This window comes from Somniosus microcephalus, chromosome 3 (assembly GCF_052327205.1).
Source record: "Somniosus microcephalus isolate GS21.2 chromosome 3, FLI_Smic_1.0, whole genome shotgun sequence".
Lineage (NCBI taxonomy): Eukaryota > Metazoa > Chordata > Chondrichthyes > Squaliformes > Somniosidae > Somniosus > Somniosus microcephalus.
The window spans coordinates 129,243,217-129,262,700 of NC_140989.1; the positions used below are offsets into that span (position 1 = coordinate 129,243,217).

The 19,484-nt window shown below is 45.7% G+C and overlaps 1 protein-coding gene across 4 annotated transcripts in view; it reads left to right on the forward strand.

Moving 5' to 3' along the window:
- The first annotated feature begins 29 nt into the window (after window positions 1–29).
- The window catches only part of LOC147121399 (homeobox protein Meis1), a 345,102-nt gene continuing 325,647 nt past the window's right edge, over window positions 30–19,484 (forward strand). Inside the window, exons 1-6 of one of the 4 annotated variants that reach the window (XM_085981619.1) lie at window positions 30–610; window positions 854–1,080; window positions 1,704–1,845; window positions 2,412–2,462; window positions 3,331–3,381; window positions 4,334–4,486. In XM_085981619.1, coding sequence (XP_085837745.1) covers window positions 599–610; window positions 854–1,080; window positions 1,704–1,845; window positions 2,412–2,462; window positions 3,331–3,381; window positions 4,334–4,486 — 636 coding nt within the window. In that variant the 5' untranslated portion in view covers window positions 30–598. Of the gene's footprint in view, window positions 611–645; window positions 694–853; window positions 1,081–1,703; window positions 1,846–2,411; window positions 2,463–3,330; window positions 3,382–4,333; window positions 4,487–19,484 lie in introns of those variants that run through there. The other 3 variants (XM_085981618.1, XM_085981616.1, XM_085981617.1) reach the window with 3 other exon arrangements.

Genomic DNA, 19,484 nt, shown 5'->3' on the forward strand with positions numbered 1-19,484 from the left:
CCAGCATTCTCTCCAAATCCACCTCTGGCTCCGCAACACTGGGGCAGCGGCATCGGCCCCTTTAAAGAGCTCCAAACTCCGGAGAGAGTGAGATTCCCCTGCACCATCTCTCCGAGGCGCAAGGCGCTTGCAGGCTCATTGCACACACAAGGCGATCCGGAGCTGGACTCCTCCGGGCAGATCTCGCTGCCATCACTAAGGTGTCCCCCCGACCAGTGGAAGTGCACGGCGGATCATCATTCATTCACTACCTTGACAACCTTGCCTTGATTGACAGCTGGAGTGGCAGAAAGCCATGAGACTCGGCAGTTTTGTTTGAGGGGCGCTTTTTCTGGCTTTTGGGGGAACGAGGTTCTCTATCCGCCGGGGTGCTGCGGTGAAAAATATTATCTATCTATCGATATATTTCTTTTGCTGATCAAAAATATTTTCCCCGAGTGCATCCAAGTTAAGCTGCAGACTTTGGGGCTGATCATCCACATAAGGGACTTACAGGGATCTTGATCTGGCTTTGGAGTGGCGTGTTTATTCTTTATTGATATTGGCCCTATAGAGAACAGCAGAAGCTGCCACAGAGAGAAGGGTTCGAGGCAGGCCGATGGCGCAAAGGGTAAGTGTTTATAGTGTAGTTTCTCAAACAAGGAGCGAACGCGATGGGACGGAGTTTGCGGGCTGCTTCGACAAGACGGCGCGGTACTTACTGGCTGTGGAAACTTTTCACAGAAATGTTTGCCCTGTTCCGTCAAGAACTTTGAGAATGAAGTTGTACTGTGCGTGTCGGAGTTTTAAGTTTGTTGATATGCTGATTTTCCCCCCTTACGTTTTTTCTCTCTCTCTCTCTGTTGTTGTGCAGTACGATGAAATCTCACATTACGGTGGCATGGATGGAGTAGGGATACCGACCACTATGTATGGTGATCCTCACGCCCCCAGGTCTATGCAGCCTGTCCACCACCTCAATCACGGGCCGCCGTTACACAGTCACCAATACCCGCACACAAACCATGCTAATGCCATGCCGCCAAGCATGGGATCCTCTGTAAACGATGCATTAAAGAGAGATAAAGATTCCATTTACGGGTGGGTAGCTGGCACATTTTATCATTGTTCTTCAAATTATTTCTGATCTGTGGCAGAGATCTGTGTGTGACCTGATTTTTTAAATATATATTTTAAAAGAAAAAGCAAAACTTTCATTAACATGTGGACCAAAAGGTCTTTGAGATTTACTTTTTGTGGAAGATATTTAGAGTCGAGGTTTTCGCATAACTTGTCTTCAGTTTAATTTCATGTGCAATTGTAAATAATAAAATGACTCATCGCTGATGATTTTGATCAACATTTTTGCATATGTAGTTTTTGACTATAAGCTTTCTGAAATTTGGCGTCCAAAATGGCTGCTTAAAGTTTACTTCTGGGCCATTTTACTAGCACATTTTCAATTATTTCGTGTGTCTTAATCGTTACGTTTAGCAAACTGATGTTAAGATTTTCAGTGACGAGGAAGGACCGCGGTGTTTCTCCAGGAACTCATTTTGCCACAATTTACGACTGTAATTTATGTAAAGTCAGAAATCAACAAGTACTTGCTGAAGTTCTGAGCACAACTCTGCCGTGTTGATTATTCTTCTACTCGCTTACAAGAGAAAAGACAATCTCCCTTTATTTTTTGCATTGTTTTGACGTTCAATCCTCTTTTGCAGACATCCGCTGTTTCCCCTTTTAGCACTGATTTTTGAGAAATGTGAATTAGCAACTTGTACTCCTCGAGAACCGGGGGTAGCAGGCGGTGATGTCTGCTCCTCCGAGTCTTTCAATGAAGATATAGCAGTGTTCGCTAAGCAGGTCAGCCAACACACATGTCAACTTCAATCTTAAGACCTATTTTTTTTTAAATTACCAATAATTTAAGTGGCTAAACTCATGTTTCCCCTGGACTGCAGCATATCTTATGCAAACAAAAAACTGTTGCACGATTATTAAAATAATTAAAGATGTTGTCTAATAACAACTGCGAATTGGACTGTCTCAGAACGTTTGCCCCGAATCATGGAGTGAAATGGACAATTCTACAAACCGATTATAATTAGAGTATTTTGAAGTTACTAGTGCCAGTGGAAACATAGTCAATTTAGCTCTAGTGTTAAAAAATAACATTAAAAAAGTTGTTAATATCTTGAAGCGTTCCTTAGATATGTAGAAGCTTATTTTCTATTCAGACAAAAACAATATTTTAATCCTAATAGCTGGGTAAACCAAACGTATCTTGTATATAGCTTACTGAGAATGTGTGATATTAAAGTGCATTAGAAAATACGGTAAAGTTTGGAAATCTATTTGAATTCATTGATTATGATTAATGTTAACAGTTGGAGTAGGGGGATCACAATATTATTATCTTCTCACTTTAGATCCGAGCAGAGAAACCTCTTTTTTCTTCCAATCCTGAACTGGATAATTTGGTAAGCCTGGTAGTGTTTTTTTTTAGAAGGAAGGAGATGCTGATAAACTTGTGAGCGCGTTCTGTGAAACCAAGCAAAAAACTATTATCAAAACCCACACATGGCTCCTTGGAAATAATTCCGACATACACCGTGATGCTTTCAGTTTCATACAGTCCTTGTTTTGTGAGTCAGTCCAGAAGGATAATGATCGTTACAATCCATTGCAAATCTGCGCTTTTGATTTTATGATAGCGTTGGCTGTCACTAACGATAACCATCGCGTTTAGTTATTGTACGCCTGTCACCCCACTTAAGATGATGTGTGATTTTTATTTATTTAATTTTGGGGGGTTTATGACCGTTTCTACTAAAATTTTGAGTTTCGGCAAATGTTAACGAGACTACGGTTTACAACACCCCTCCTTTCGGACTCGAACTCCAGTTATGTGAATCGGCATTGATTCTGAGCTCACCTAAAGAGTTGCTTGTAAAACCTAGACCCCCCCCTAACCGATTTCATTATACATTTAAAAAAATAAAGTTTGCACAATTGCTGGGAGGGTGGGAACTGCGTGAGCGCTTGTCGGGAATGCCCACGATTGTACATGATTGTGTTCTCTGACAGTTCGTGTATGTTCAGTGTAAACTTTTGACGTTAAAATCAGTCCATAGGTAGGATGAAAAAATGGAGCAGGCACTGATTGTGTTTTACTGCTGTTACGGCACATCCAACTACTGTGCGCCCCCTCCCCCTCTCACCCCACAGACACACACAGATGTTTGGAATATTAAAGATTTTACCATTGCAACTAATAGAATTAGGAAGTATAATAACAACATTTCGTGTGTTCTGGGCGCTAATAGATGTTTACACCTTTCTTTTCAGATGATTCAAGCCATACAAGTATTAAGGTTTCACCTTTTGGAATTAGAGAAGGTAATTTTCATGTTCCTCCTTTTTTTAGTTGTGTTATACAGTAGTTCTTAGTGCGAGCAGATTTGCATAAATGTCTTCGTTTCTGGCCCCTTGTAATTAGTGTCAAAGCCAATCCTGGCGCACATTTCTCTTGCTGTTTAATTACAATTTATGCCACTAAAACCCTGACCACAAACGCCCCAGCGTTTTGTTCATTTTTAATCTCGCGGTGGGATTTAATTTTGAACATCTTTTAACATAAATCCTCTTTTTTCCCTATTGAGACGAGATATTTTAAATAGTCTAAAGATGAAAACAATCTGCCGATTACGACTAATTAGATGGGAAATCATAATATTTTGTCCCATTAGACCACGGGGAATATTTTAATGAAATATAAAAGGCGAATCGTGCTTTTTAGAGGAGATATCACACACGTGTGAGGGAAACTGTGAGCGCCGCGTGTTTTTATTTTGCCATGTTTAAAACCTGCTCTTCCTCGCCACAATAAATATAATTCTTTGAGGGCTATGTGCAGTGTATATGAGGGCTCGCCATTGATAGACATCTGTGTCATATTCAAATTCTGCACATCTCCTTTGTGTGTTCAGAGTTCCTCAAAGGTTATAATGAAATAACTAGATGAAATTAAACTGTTTACCTTAAATGTCACTCATGCAGGTCAATCCTCTAATGGCCACAACCCCGGGAGCAGATGAATTTAACACGGGTGTTGAATATGTTGTAGCTGTGAATCATCTTGTCACTGTCAATTTTCAGCGATATCTCTATTTTGCAGAAGTTATTCCAAATTCTTGATGCGTATGTCTCTGGAGGATAATTGTAATGTTCCCGAGTGCTTCCAACTATTTGGAACCTCATGTCATAGGCCGAGCGTGCACTTGTCACTTCCATTTGTGTCTCGATGCTTTTACCTTATTATTATTTCCCCCCCCACTTCCTCCCATTGTAGGTACACGAATTATGTGACAATTTTTGTCATCGGTACATAAGCTGCTTGAAAGGAAAAATGCCTATCGATCTGGTTATCGATGAAAGAGAGGGCGGTTCAAAATCAGACAGCGAGGAAATCACTCGATCGTCCTCTGTTAACATTACAGATCAGGTATGGAGCCCTTGTATTTGAATTCTGAATGCCTGCTATGGCAATACGCCTCCTTATTATTTGCATATTATCAAGGTCTTTTATATGAATTTGGTCCAAATGAATATTTCACACAAGTGCCTATTGTGTGCTTGTTAAGGATCGATCTTAGGTTGGACCCGGCAAGATTGCCTTGTCGAGTGATGGTTGGAAAGTTGACCCGCTTCTTGTCGCTTTTAATTTTTTTATTTTTTTGCAAAAAAAAAAGGCAGTAATTGTTGTCGGTGAGGCTGCAGGGAAAAGGACACTGACCTTTTCTTTAAATGAAACTAAAGAGAGGTGGTGTTTAAAATGTGTGGGGAGGGAGAGAGTGGGCAATCTCTCACATGGTGTAGTTTTGCCTCTTGTCCTACGGTTCATTAGGCTGGCTTGTCGCTTTCCCCTGGCCGATCGCAGGCACAGCACAGCCAAGCTGTGTGGACGGGCGGTGTGGGGCCGGCCGATGCTGGTTCAAATTAGAGAGACATCGGCACTTTTAAAGTTAAAAACACACACACACACCCCGACAAAGGGCGAATAGCGACCGGTGGCTTAGAAAAAAGTCGAGATTCGGGGCGATTCATGAAAAACTTGGTCTAAGGTTCACCGGAGCCTATCTTTTTTTGTGTGTGGCGGGTTCATTTAAGATAAGGAGGGAGCGAGCGAGAAAGAGAGAGAGAGAGAGCGAGAGTTTGTGGACACGCCGGCCCGCCCAGAGCGCACCGGATTCGGGGAGACTCCCAGAAAGGAGTCGGCGCCGTGGGAACGCGGCGATTTGTAAAGTCCATCGGCCGATCTGGTACAAAAGGCAGCTACTGAGGAGCTGCAACAGCCGCGATCACAGAGAATGCATTAAATTCATCGCTATCCTTTTGTCAGATGTGGAAAACGCCACTTGCGACGCAGCCGACTGCATAGATTTGCTTGCTGCTTTCACACCAGCGAAACGCCACCCGAACCAACTGTTTAATTCCATTTAATATTAATCGTGGTTCTTCCCGCATACAAAAAGCGCACCCACACAAACTGTGAGCCCCCCCCCCCCCCCCCCGTACAGTGACATTTGTGAATGTGTTTACTTTTCACAGAAAGGGCAGGGTAGCGACATATTTAAATAGTCTGCCCTACTTTTGGAAGGAGATATGCCGAGCTCTTGAGAGATAGGAGGCAGGTAAAGCTCACAAAGCGGGTTGGAAGGTGTGTTAAAATTGCATTGCAGTATTTTAACAAAAACATATAGGCAGAGGCTTCGATGCGGTGCTTAATGGACAAGACCAGGGGGATTGTACGGCCATGTCAAAGAATAGTCGTATAATTAGGATGTGTTAAGACAATCATTTCTTATAGTTGTCTAACTAGATGGAAATTTAATTGAAAGCTTTTTAAAAATAAATAAAACCCGCGCCGCTTCAAAGTGAAAGACATTTTCATGCGGATTTCTCGGGTTAACTAAATCACATGTAAATAGCCACTATTCATCAATGAATTCTCTGGGAGCCGCTGGTACTGCTTCTTCAATGTGCCACATGAAAAACTGCTTTAGAGAAGTTTTCAAATTTTGCATCGAATTCTGTTTTGAGCACAACTGCGAATTTTGAATCGCCACACATGTTCAGTTAAAAATCTGTTAGCAAAAAGCTTGCTAGACGCAGAGCGTAAGAGCTATTTACACAAAAAAATTACACGTATTGCTTCGGGGCATGAGTGAAATCAACACGCTAATTGCCTCCAAAATGAAGATTTATTCCCTTTTTCTTCAACGAATCATTATCCATGTTATATTCTTACTCCGGCCACAGCAGAAATCGGGCTTATTTGTAACGGTGGTTTCGATTTCGCGAGTGCACGTTTGTTGAAGAAAGTTTTTTTTTAAATAAAACGGGTCACACTGAGAGAAGTTTAAAGGCGACCACTGCCCGCTTCCCATCCTGTTTTTTTTATTTTCCGAAAGGTTTCTAGTGTCTGTACATTTAGTCGTGGTTCCTGACATTAGCGATACGCCATCTCTGGATTATGCCATCCCATATGTATTTTTAATATCTACCTTCGGGCGAAAAAAAAATTGAGCTGGAAAAATAAAACTCTGTTGTGTATTTGCCAGCAATGTCAAAAAAAGGGGAACGCGTTTTGTCCCCTGTATAGACACATTTTACTCTTGTATCTGGAGTGGAAGGCTTCGGTTGTCAGTTTTGCCCTATTTGGGATTCCACCTTTGCTCTCAGTGCTAACTAAGGCTATCATTCTGTTGGGGTGGGGAGAATCCGGGCTCCTCCCTGTAACAGCAGTGGGGAGAAGGTCGGTGAGAAGCTCAACACTCGTCTTGAATGTGGCCGATCCAGTTTCAGACTCTTCCCAGTGAACCTCAATACACATTTGACCCGTTAAGAATCAGGTGAGCTGAGGTTACTGCCTACCTGGTGAAAAGAGCAAACGCACTAAATAACTGAGTAGATATGAGTGTAGTTTGCGTGTAAACTGCATGATGCCTGGATGATACGGCATTGTGATTGTTGGACATTACTGTACAATCTCGCCTCCCGGTTTGCAATGTTGTTCTGGTTAGGAAGGGCCGGAGTCTGTTTCAGTTTTTCATCCCACTTATTCCAACAAAATGCCACTGAGCCGAAACAAACCTCTAATTTTTAACATATATTTTCTCGCTACTTTTATCTGGTGCAGGTGGTATTCTTTCGGCGTTATCTGCTATTTCTGGAGATCTAAGCTCATGAGGAGCTGCTCCCATTGCACCTCGACTCCTCTCCGCTTTGCCTGCACATTCCCACGCCAATCTCCTCAGTGGGGCGCGGGAATCCCACCCTGCCCATTGTTACATTGACTGGCACTGCCACATGACCCCACCATGCCCATTGTTACATTGACTGGCACTGCCACATGACCCCACCATGCCCATTGTTACATTGACTGGCACTGCCACATGACCCCACCATGCCCATTGTTACATTGACTGGCACTGCTACATGATCCCACCATGCCCATTGTTACATTGACTGGCACTGCCACATGACCCCACCATGCCCATTGTTACATTGACTGGCACTGCCACATGACCCCACCATGCCCATTGTTACATTGACTGGCACTGCCACATGACCCCACCATGCCCATTGTTACATTGACTGGCACTGCCACATGACCCCACCATGCCCATTTTACATTGACTGGCAATGTCACTTGACCCCACCCTACCATTGTTACATTGACTGGCAATGCCACATGACCCCACCCTGCCCATTGTTACATTGACTGGCACTGCTACATGATCCCACCATGCCCATTGTTACATTGACTGGCACTGCCACATGACCCCACCATGCCCATTGTTACATTGACTGGCACTGCCACATGACCCCACCATGCCCATTGTTACATTGACTGGCACTGCCACATGACCCCGCCATGCCCATTGTTACATTGACTGGCACTGCCACATGACCCCACCATGCCCATTGTTACATTGACTGGCAATGTCACTTGACCCCACCCTACCATTGTTACATTGACTGGCAATGCCACATGACCCCACCCTGCCCATTGTTACATTGGCTGGCAATGCCACATGACCCCACCCTACCATTGTTACATTGGCTGGCACTGCCACATGATCCCACCCTACCATTGTTACATTGGCTGGCACTGCCACATGATCACACCCTACTGTTGTTACACTGACTGGCACTGCCACATGACCCTGTCATGCCCATTGTTACATTGACTGGCACTGCCACGTGGCTCACCCTGCCCATTGTTACATTGACTGGCACTGCCACATGGCTCACCCTGCCCATTGTTACATTGACTGGCACTGCCACATGACCCCGCCATGCCCATTGTTACATGGACTGGCACTGCCACATGACCCCACCATGCCCATTGTTACATTGACTGGCAATGTCACTTGACCCCAATCTGCCCATTGTTACATTGACTGGCAATGTCACTTGACCCCACCCTACCGTTGTTACATTGACTGGCAATGTCACTTGACCCCACCCTACCGTTGTTACATTGACTGGCAATGCCACATGACCCCACCCTGCCCATTGTTACATTGGCTGGCAATGCCGCATGACCCCACCCTACCATTGTTACATTGGCTGGCACTGCCACATGATCCCACCCTACCATTGTTACATTGACTGGCACTGCCACATGATCCCACCCTACCGTTGTTACACTGACTGGCACTGCCACATGACCCCACCATGCCCATTGTTACATTGACTGGCACTGCCACGTGGCTCACCCTGCCCATTGTTACATTGACTGGCACTGTCACTTGACCCCACCCTACTGTTGTTACATTGACTGGCAATGCCACATGACCCCACCCTACTGTTGTTACATTGGCTGGCAATGTCACTTGACCCCACCCTACTGTTGTTACATTGGCTGGTACTGCCACATGACCCCACCCTACTGTTGTTACATTGGCTGGCACTGCCATATGACCCCACCCTACCGTTGTTACATTGACTGGCAATGTCACTTGACCCCACCCTACTGTTGTTACATTGCCTGGTACTGCCACATGAGCCCACCCTGCCCATTGTTACATTGACTGGCACTGCCATGTGCCCCTGGGTCCTGCCCGCATGGGACGGGGCTGAGCCGCCAGCTGACTGTGGCGCTCGTGTCTGCCGGCTGGGCTCGTGTCTGCCGGCTGGGCTCCTCCGCTATTTCGCCGGGTCCGATTCAGTCTCAGCCTCATTCTCAAGCCTTTCTCGGGATTGTTGCAGTTTCCCGCCCTCCCAGTGTCATTTCACACTTGTACCTGAGCAGCCAGCTGCTGCTGGCGGCCAGTTTCTCACTGAAGTTACTGCCCTTATGTTGTGTTTTAAAAAATAAAAGCCGGTAGTTTTTTCAGAGAGAAGATTCTCGATATTGCCGATTGCAGTGTTGCATGTAACCTACCTGCCAAAGGTAGTTTCTGTTTCTAGGGTTATGCTCAGAAAATAATCGCAAAGCTACCGGGCAGAATATATTTAAGTAGGCCTTGCTCTGTGATGTCAGTTATTAAAATGTTTTAACTATTAGCATTATGTTGTGATTTTGTACATAAGTTGGGTTTGAATAATATACTTTAGAAGGGAGATAATTCCATCTAGTAGTTCCATGATGTAATCCACAAGAGTACGATTCACACGGCATAAGAAGGGCAGCAGGAATTTTGAGACTATATTTGTCCCATTAACTTTTCTTTTACTTTATATATAAACTTTGTTTTTTTCGATTTTTTCCTTATATAGCAAACATGCTGGGCTTTGTAGAGGTGGTGTGGTGTAATGGAGAGGGTAGTAAAGATGTAATGATCATGGAATTGAAGCTGTATGGAATCAGCGTCTCAAACTATAGCGTTTAGCCCATTAATGGAATATTCGGAAGTAAAATATCAGCATAGTGTCTTTATAATCGAATGTTGGAATACTCGATATTATTTCAACAATGAGGACAATCCAATAATTCACAAATGGAATTAAATGTCCCTCACAGCAATTTTTGTTTATATAATGCATGTTGATAACTTTAGAGATATAAATTAATTAAAATTGTGATAAACTTTTTTACTTAGCTCCAAAATTCCTCCTTGTGTCTTGTGAATTGTAATTTCAGCTTTGTCCAGAGATAACCAGCCATTGCTAAAGGCTAAATCCAGAAGGCCTGCTTTAGTCCAATTAATATTTGTTTCATCAGCGAGTTACAGAACATGTATGGCTCTGTAGTTTCCAGACTTTGTGTAAGACCCCCAAGCTTAGAAGCTGCTACAAAATACCTCAATGAGCCAAGTTTATAGCAGCCGCTGTATGTTTGGAAGGAAAACACAAAATAATCCTTGTAAAAAATATATCATCTCAAATGCATAGAATAAACTATTCTATGTATGTCAAATAATTCCAAACAGTTCTTAGCTATATGTGCTGTATAATGTACAATTCTGTTTCCAGTGTGAAGTGTATTCTGAATGAACACGTGCTTTCTGTGTTGTATGGTCTGTTCTTTTCTTGATTGGCTTTTTATAGTATTATTTAATAAAATTCACAGTCAAATCGTGTTGCAAGAAACTGTGACAAATCTTTCATTGTAAGAAACTTCTCCCATTATAGCTGGTAGAGCAGCAGAGATCTCAATTAAATCTCTGCTTATGTCTTGCTCCACACGTTTTTTTAATATGGAGATTAACTATAAAATTAATGTACATTGCTCAAACAATAAAAAAAATCATTATTTCCTCCAAGGATTAAAAGTTATTAAAATTGTTTGTAGCATTGTTATCTGTCTCTCTACCTTGAGGGACCTTACATTGTATAGTTTGTGGAGTTTGTACAGGAGACTACGTTAAGGGCGTTATATAAATCCATGTTGTTGTTGATGATCATTAACTGGAATAATCATAATTCAAATATAAACACATCTTGTTTTAAAGTTTGTTTCTTTAAGCAATTTTATTTAACTTTTGATATTTGAGAAATAATAGTTAAAAAGAATAGTATTTTGACATATCAGATGGTAAATATTAGTGTACTGTAGTTTCAGATTGCAACAGACAATTTTATAGAGAAAGCAAGATGTACGATGGTTTGCAAAATGTTTTAAAGCTGTTACTTTAGCAACATGTTTGTGTTCTAGATAGAGGATACCACATGAGTCCTCATATGATACCATACTTAAACAGTGAGTGGACCCGGCTATATAAGTCACAAAGGTGTTGCATCTGGTAGATACAGAGTTTAACATGGCACTCTATTTGTAGAATGTTAATTGTTAAAAGTTTGAAAGAAAAATAATAATGAATGAAATAAATTCTGGACCTACCTTATTTCTGTACTGTGTCTTGGCAAAACCTAGTTGTATGTAGTGATTCAGCTGGCATACTAATGGCTGGGATTGGGTCTTCTAGATGAATGGATATTTCAGAGGGTTATTTTTTATATTTATGATGTGTTTGAACACAATATCACCATGTTTGAATATGTTTAAGAATTTTTGGGCTGGTTGGTGGTGTTTTTCAGTTCAATTGATACTTTCCTTTTGCTGAAGTATGACTGGAGGAGAATGGGCTGAAGTGTGACACCTGGTCACATGGTGCAGCTCGTGCCAATGGAAAGTATTTTGATGAAAAAATGGTGTTACGCTGGTAATTTTACAACACTGTGAAGATCACAGCCACTGTATAAATGATGTTAGTTCATTTTACATCTCCGTGCAATTATTATTTAATTTGATACAAAACTTATTTGTCTAGTTTTTCTGTTTGTGTTTACGTATGCAGTACTTCATAGCAGTAAACCTATTCCAAGTCTTTTCATTCACATTCACACGCTTTCTGTGGGTGTGCCGCATCTCAATATCCATTTTCATGCTCATTTGGTTTTCCATTTTCTGTTGTGATCTGATAATGTCCGAGTTGAACGTACACTTGTTTTGCACATGGTAGTTGCTGCTTTGTGACACAGCCCCAAAGCCTCAGCTTCATTCTTTATGTTAAACTTTCGTGTGTAGGCAACAAAATGAAGAAATTTCAACAGACATTTGCAAGGTGAAGTGTGCAGTTCATATCACTTTGTTAGCCAGTGTGGCCTATTCCTACCCGTGCTGTTTGTTAGCCAGTGTGGCCTGTTCCTACCTGTGCTGTTTGTTAGCCAGAGTGGACTGTTCCTACCTGTGCTGTTTGTTAGCCACTGTGGGCTATTCCTACCTGTGCCGTTTGTTAGCCAGTGTGGGCTGTTCCTACCTGTGCTGTTTGTTAGTCAGTGTGGGCTGTTCCTACCTGTGCCATTTGTTAGCCAGTGTGGGCTGTTCCTACCTGTGCTGTTTGTTAGCCACTGTGGGCTATTCCTACCTGTGCCGTTTGTTAGCCAGTGTGGGCTGTTCCTACCTGTGCTGTTTGTTAGTCAGTGTGGGCTGTTCCTACCTGTGCCATTTGTTAGCCAGTGTGGGCTGTTCCTACCTGTGCTGTTTGTTAGCCAGTGTGGGCTATTCCTACATGTGCCGTTTGTTAGCCAGTGTGGGCTGTTCCTACCTGTGCTGTTTGTTAGCCAGTGTGGGCTGTTCCTACCTGTGCTGTTTGTTAGCCAGTGTGGGTTATTCCTACATGTGCCGTTTGTTAGCCAGTGCGGGCTGTTCCTACCTGTGCTGTTTGTTAGTCAGTGTGAGCTGTTCCGACCTGTGCCGTTTGTTAGTCAGTGTGGGCTATTCCTACCTATGCTGTTTGTTAGCCAGTGTGGGCTGTTCCTACCTATGCTGTTTGTTAGCCAGTGTGAGCTGTTCCTACCTGTGCTGTTTGTTAGTCAGTGTGGGCTGTTCCTACCTGTGCTGTTTGTTAGCCAGTGTGGGCTGTTCCTACCTGTGCTGTTTGTTAGCCAGTGTGGGCTGTTCCTACCTGTGCCGTTTGTTAGCCAGTGTGGGCTGTTCCTAACTTTGCTGTTTGTTAGTCAGTGTGGGCTGTTCCTAACTGTGCTGTGTGTTAGCCAGTGTGGGCTGTTCCTACCTGTGCTGTTTGTTAGTCAGTGTGGGCTGTTCCTACCTGTGCCATTTGTTAGTCAGTGTTGGCTGTTCCTACCTGTGCTGTTTGTTAGTCAGTGTGGGCTGTTCCTACCTGTGCTGTTTGTTAGCCAGTGTGGGCTGTTCCTACCCATGCCGTTTGTTAGTCAGTGTGGGCTGTTCCTACCTGTGCCGTTTGTTAGTCAGTGTTGGCTGTTCCGACCTGTGCTGTTTGTTAGTCAGTGTGGGCTGTTCCTACCTGTACCGTTTGTTAGTCAGTGTGGGCTGTTCCTACCTGTGCTGTTTGTTAGCCAGTGTGGGCTGTTCCTACCTGTGCTGTTTGTTAGCCAGTGTGGGCTGTTCCTACCTGTGCCGTTTGTTAGCCAGTGTGGGCTGTTCCTACCTGTGCTGTTTGTTAGCCAGTGTGGGCTGTTCCTACCTGTGCTATTTGTTAGTCAGTGTGGGCTGTTCCTACCTGTGCTGTTTGTTAGTCAGTGTCTGCTGTTCCTACCTGTGCCGTTTGTTAGCCAGTGTGGGCTGTTCCTACCTGTGCTGTTTGTTAGTCAGTGTGGGCTGTTCCTACCTGTGCTGTTTGTTAGCCAGTGTGGGCTGTTCCTACCTGTGCCGTTGGCTAGCCAGTGTGGGCTGTTCCTACCTGTGCTGTTTGTTAGCCAGTGTGGGCTGTTCCTACCTGTGCTGTTTGTTAATCAGTGTGGGCTGTCCCTACCTGTGCTGTTTGTTAGTCAGTGTGGGCTGTTCCTACCTGTGCTGTTTGTGAGCCAGTGTGGGCTGTTCCTACCTGTGCCGTTTGTTAGCCAGTGTGGGCTGTTCCTAACTGTGCTATTTGTTAGTCAGTGTGGGCTGTTCCTACCTGTGCCGTTTGTTAGCCAGTGTCTGCTGTTCCTACCTGTGCTGTTTGTTAGCCAGTGTGGGCTGTTCCTACCTGTGCTGTTTGTTAGCCAGTGTGGGCTGTTCCTACCTGTGCTGTTTGTTAGCCAGTGTGGGCTGTTCCTACCTGTGCAGTTTGTTAGCCAGTGTGGGCTGTTCCTACCTGTGCTGTTTGTTAGCCAGTGTGGGCTGTTCCTACCTGTGCCGTTTGTTAGCCGGTGTGGGCTGTTCCTACCTATGCTGTTTGTTAGCCAGTGTCGGCTGTTCCTGCTGGTGCTGTTTGTTAGCCAGTGTGGGCTGTTCCTGCCGGTGCTGTTTGTTAGCCAGTGTCGGCTGTTCCTACCGGTGCTCTTTGTTAGCCAGTGTGGGCTGTTCCTACCTGTGCTGTTTGTTAGCCAGTGTGGGCTGTTCCTACCTGTGCCGTTTTTAGCCAGTGTGGGCTGTTCCTACCTGTGCCGTTTGTTAGTCAGTGTGGGCTGTTCCTACCTGTGCTGTTTGTTAGCCAGTGTGGGCTGTTCCTACCTGTGCCGTTGGTTAGCCAGTGTGGGCTGTTCGTACCTGTGCTGTTTGTTAGCCAGTGTGGGCTGTTCCTACCTGTGCTGTTTGTTAGTCAGTGTGGGCTGTTCCTACCTGTGCTGTTTGTTAATCAGTGTGGGCTGTTCCTACCTGTGCCATTTGTTATTTAGTGTGGGCTGTTCCTACCTGTGCTGTTTGTTAGCCAGTGTGGGCTGTTCCTTCCTGTGCTGTTTGTTATTCAGTGTGGGCTGTTCCTACCTGTGCTGTTTGTTAGCCAGTGTGGGCTGTTCCTACCTGTGCTGTTTGTTAGCCAGTGTGGCCTATGCCTACCTGTGCTGTTTGTTAGCCAGAGTGGGCTGTTCCTACCTGTGCCGTTTGTTAGCCAGTGTGGGCTGTTCCTACCTGTGCCGTTTGTTAGCCAGTGTGGGCTGTTCCTACATGTGCCGTTTGTTAGTCAGTGTGGGTTGTTCCTACCTGTGCCGTTTGTTAGCCAGTGTGGGCTGTTCCTACCTGTCCCGTTTGTTAGCCAGTGTGGGCTGTTCCTACCTGTGCCATTTGTTTGTCAGTGTGGGCGGTTCCTACCTGTGCTGTTTGTTAGTCAGTGTGGGCTGTTCCTACGTGTGCCGTTTGTTAGTCAGTGTGGCCTGTTCTTATCTGTGCCGTTTGTTAGCCAGTGTGGGCTGTTCCGACCTGTGCTGTTTGTTAGTCAGTGTGGGCTGTTCCTACCTGTGCTGTTTGTTAGCCAGTGTGGGCTGTTCCTACCTGTGCCGTTTGTTAGCCAGTGTGGGCTATTCCTACCTGTGCTGTTTGTTAGCCAGTGTGGGCTGTTCCTACCTGTGCTGTTTGTTAGTCAGTGTGGGTTGTTCCTACCTGTGCTGTTTGTTAGTCAGTGTGGGCTGTTCCGACCTGTGCCGTTGGTTAGCCAGTGTGGGCTGTTCCTACCTGTGCTGTTTGTTAGTCAGTGTGGGCTGTTCCTACCTGTGCTGTTTGTTAGTCAGTGTGGGTTGTTCCTACCTGTGCTGTTTGTTAGTCAGTGTGGGCTGTTCCTACCTGTGCTGTTTGTTAGTCAGTGTGGGCTGTTCCTACCTGTGCTGTTTGTTAGTCAGTGTGGGTTGTTCCTACCTGTGCTGTTTGTTAGTCAGTGTGGGCTGTTCCGACCTGTGCCGTTGGTTAGCCAGTGTGGGCTGTTCCTACCTGTGCTGTTTGTTAGTCAGTGTGGGCTGTTCCTACCTGTGCTGTTTGTTAGTCAGTGTGGGCTGTTCCTACCTGTGCTGTTTGTTAGCCAGTGTGGGCTGTTCCTACCTGTGCCGTTAGCCAGTGTGGGCTGTTCCTACCTGTGCCGTTTGTTAGTCAGTGTGGGCTGTTCCTACCTGTGCTGTTTGTTAGTCAGTGTGGGCTGTTCCTACCTGTGCTGTTTGTTAGTCAGTGTGGGCTGTTCCAACCTGTGCTGTTTGTTAGTCAGTGTGGACAAATGTAAGAAGTCACACAACACCAGGTTATAGTCCAACAGCTTTATTTGAAATCACAAGCTTTCGGAGCGCTGCTCCTTCTTCAGGTGAAGTGGAGAAATGCATAAAGACACAGCTTATATCGTTAGAGAATCATGTCAGATGTTTACAGGTAGCCTTTCCAACTGCCATTTATCACACCTCGGCAGAGAGATAATCACAGCAGTCAAAGGTGTGAATGGTGTCCAAACAGGTCAGTCAGGGAAACATTACATCAAAGAACAATGAGGTGGGGTCACAAGGGGTCAAATATTGCAAATGCTGGGGTCTGTATGAAAAACAAAAAAAAGACAAAAAACATTTTTTTTGGCTGGAAATCACAGCAGGTCCGGCCGCATCTGTGTAGAGAGAACAAGCCAATGTCGACTCAAGTCTGGATGACCCTGCATCAGATGGGGTTACATGTAGCATGACATGAACCCAAGATCTCGGTTGAGGCCGTCCTCATGGGTGCGGAACTTGGCTATCAGTTTCTGCTCGACGATTTTGCGTTGTCGTGTGTCTCGAAGGCCACCTTGGAGAATGCTTACCCAAAGATCGGAGGCTGAATGACCTTGACTGCTGAAGTGTTCCCCGACTGGGAGGGAACACTCCTGCCTGGTGATTGTTGCGCGGTGTCCGTTCATCCGTTGTCGCAGTGTCTGCATGGTCTCGCCGAAGTACCATGCTCCGGGGCATCCTTTCCTGCAACGTATGAGGTAGACAACGTTGGCCGAGTCACATGAGTATGTACCATGTACCTGGTGGGTGGTGTCCTCACGTGTGATGATGGTATCTGTGTTGATGATCTGGCATGTCTTGCAGAGGTTGCTGTGGCAGGGTTGTGTGGTGTCGTGGTCGGGGAACACTTCAGCAGTCAAGGACTTTCAGCCTCCGATCTTCGGGTAAGCATTCTCCAAGGTGGCCTTCGAGACACACGACAACGTAAAATCGTCGAGCAGAAACTGATAGCCAAGTTCCGCACCCATGAGGACGGCCTCAACCGAGTTCTTGGGTTCATGTCACGCTACATGTAACCCCACCTGATGCAGGGTCATCCAGACTCGAGTCGACATTGGCTTGTTCTCTCTACACAGATGCGGCCGGACCTGCTGTGATTTCCAGCCAAAAAAAATGTTTTTTGTCTGTTTTTTTGTTTTTCATACAGACCCCAGCATCTGCAATATTTGACCCCTTGTGACCCCACCTCATTGTTCTTTGATGTAATGTTTCCCTGACTGACCTGTTTGGACACCATTCACACCTTTGACTGCTGTGATTGTCTCTCTGCCGAGTTGTGATAAATGGCAGTTGGAAAGGTTACCTGTAAACATCTGCCATGATTCTCTGACTATATAAGCTGTGTCTTTATGCATTTCTCCACTTCACCTGAAGAAGGAGCAGCGCTCCGAAAGCTTGTGATTTCAAATAAAGCTGTTGGACTATAACCTGGTGTTGTGTGACTTCTTACATTTGTCCACCCCAGTCCAACTCCGGCATCTCCACACCTTAGTCAGTGTGGGCTGTTCCTACCTGTGCTGTTTGTTAGTCAGTGTGGGCTGTTCCTACCTGTGCTGTTTGTTAGCCAGTGTGGGCTGTTCCTACCTGTGCCGTTTGTTAGCCAGTGTGGGCTGTTCCTACCTGTGCCGTTTGTTAGCCAGTGTGGGCTGTTCCTACCTGTGCCGTTTGTTAGCCAGTGTGGGCTGTTCCTACCTGTGCTGTTTGTTAGCCAGTGTGGGCTGTTCCTACCTGTGCTGTTTGTTAGCCAGTGTGGGCTGTTCCTACCTGTGCTGTTTGTTAGCCAGTGTGGGCTGTTCCTACCTGTGCTGTTTGTTAGTCAGTGTGGGCTGTTCCTACCTGTGCTGTTTGTTAGCCAGTGTGGGCTATTCCTACCTGTGCCGTTTGTTAGCCAGTGTGGGCTGTTCCTACCTGTGCTGTTTGTTAGCCAGTGTGGGCTGTTCCTACCTGTGCTGTTTGTTAGCCAGTGTGGGCTATTCCTACCTGTGCCGTTTGTTAGCCAGTGTGGGCTGTTCCTACCTGTGCTGTTTGTTAGCCAGTGTGGGCTGTTCCTACCTGTGCTGTTTGTTAGCCAGTGTGGGCTGTTCCTACCTGTGCTGTTTGTTAGCCAGTGTGGGCTGTTCCTACCTGTGCTGTTTGTTAGCCAGTGTGGGCTGTCCCTACCTGTGCTGTTTGTTAGCCAGTGTGGGCTGTTCCTACCTGTGCTGTTTGTTAGCCAGTGTGGGCTGTTCCTACCTGTGCTGTTTGTTAGCCAGTGTGGGCTGTTCCTACCTGTGCTGTTTGTTAGCCAGTGTGGTCTGTTCCGACCTGTGCTGTTTGTTAGTCAGTGTGGGCTGTTCCTACCTGTGCTGTTTGTTAGCCAGTGTGGGCTGTTCCTACCTGTGCCGTTTGTTAGCCAGTGTGGGCTGTTCCTACCTGTGCTGTTTGCTAGTCAGTGTGGGCTGTTCCTACCTGTGCTGTTTGTTAGTCAGTGTGGGCTGTTCCTACCTGTGCTGTTTGTTAGTCAGTGTGGGCTGTTCCTACCTGTGCTGTTTGTTAGTCAGTGTGGGCTGTTCCTACCTGTGCTGTTTGTTAGTCAGTGTGGGCTGTTCCTACCTGTGCTGTTTGTTAGCCAGTGTGGACTGTTCCTACCTGTGCTGTTTGTTAGCCAGTGTGGGCTGTTCCTACCTGTGCTGTTTGTTAGTCAGTGTGGGCTGTCCCTACCTGTGCTGTTTGTTAGCCAGTGTGGGCTGTTCCTACCTGTGCTGTTTGTTAGCCAGTGTGGGCTGTTCCTACCTGTGCTGTTTGTTAGCCAGTGTGGGCTGTTCCTACCTGTGCTGTTTGTTAGCCAGTGTGGGCTGTTCCTACCTGTGCTGTTTGTTAGTCAGTGTGGGCTGTCCCTACCTGTGCTGTTTGTTAGCCAGTGTGGACTGTTCCTACCTGTGCTGTTTGTTAGCCAGTGTGGGCTGTTCCTACCTGTGCTGTTTGTTAGTCAGTGTGGGCTGTTCCTACCTGTGCTGTTTGTTAGCCAGTGTGGGCTGTTCCTACCTGTGCTGTTTGTTAGCCAGTGTGGACTGTTCCTACCTGTGCTGTTTGTTAGCCAGTGTGGGCTGTTCCTACCTGTGCCGTTTTTTAGCCAGTGTGGGCTGTTCCTACCTGTGCTGTTTGTTAGCCAGAGTGGGCTGTTCCTACCTGTGCTGTTTGTTAGTCAGTGTGGGCTGTTCCTACCTGTGCTGTTTGTTAGTCAGTGTGGGCTGTTCCTACCTGTGCTGTTTGTTAGCCAGTGTGGGCTGTTCCAACTGTGCCGTTTGTTAGTCAGTGTGAGCTGTTCCTACCTGTGCCGTTTGTTATCCAGTGTCGGCTGTTCCTACCTGTGCTGTTTGTTAGTCAGTGTGGGCTGTTCCTACCTGTGCTGTTTGTTAGCCAGTGTGGGCTGTTCCTACCTGTGCTGTTTGTTAGTCAGTGTGAGCTGTTCCTACCTGTGCCGTTTGTTAGCCAGTGTGAGCTGTTCCTACCTGTGCTGTTTGTTAGTCACTGTGGGCTGTTCCTACCTGTGCTGTTTGTTAGCCAGTGTGGGCTGTTCCTACCTGTGC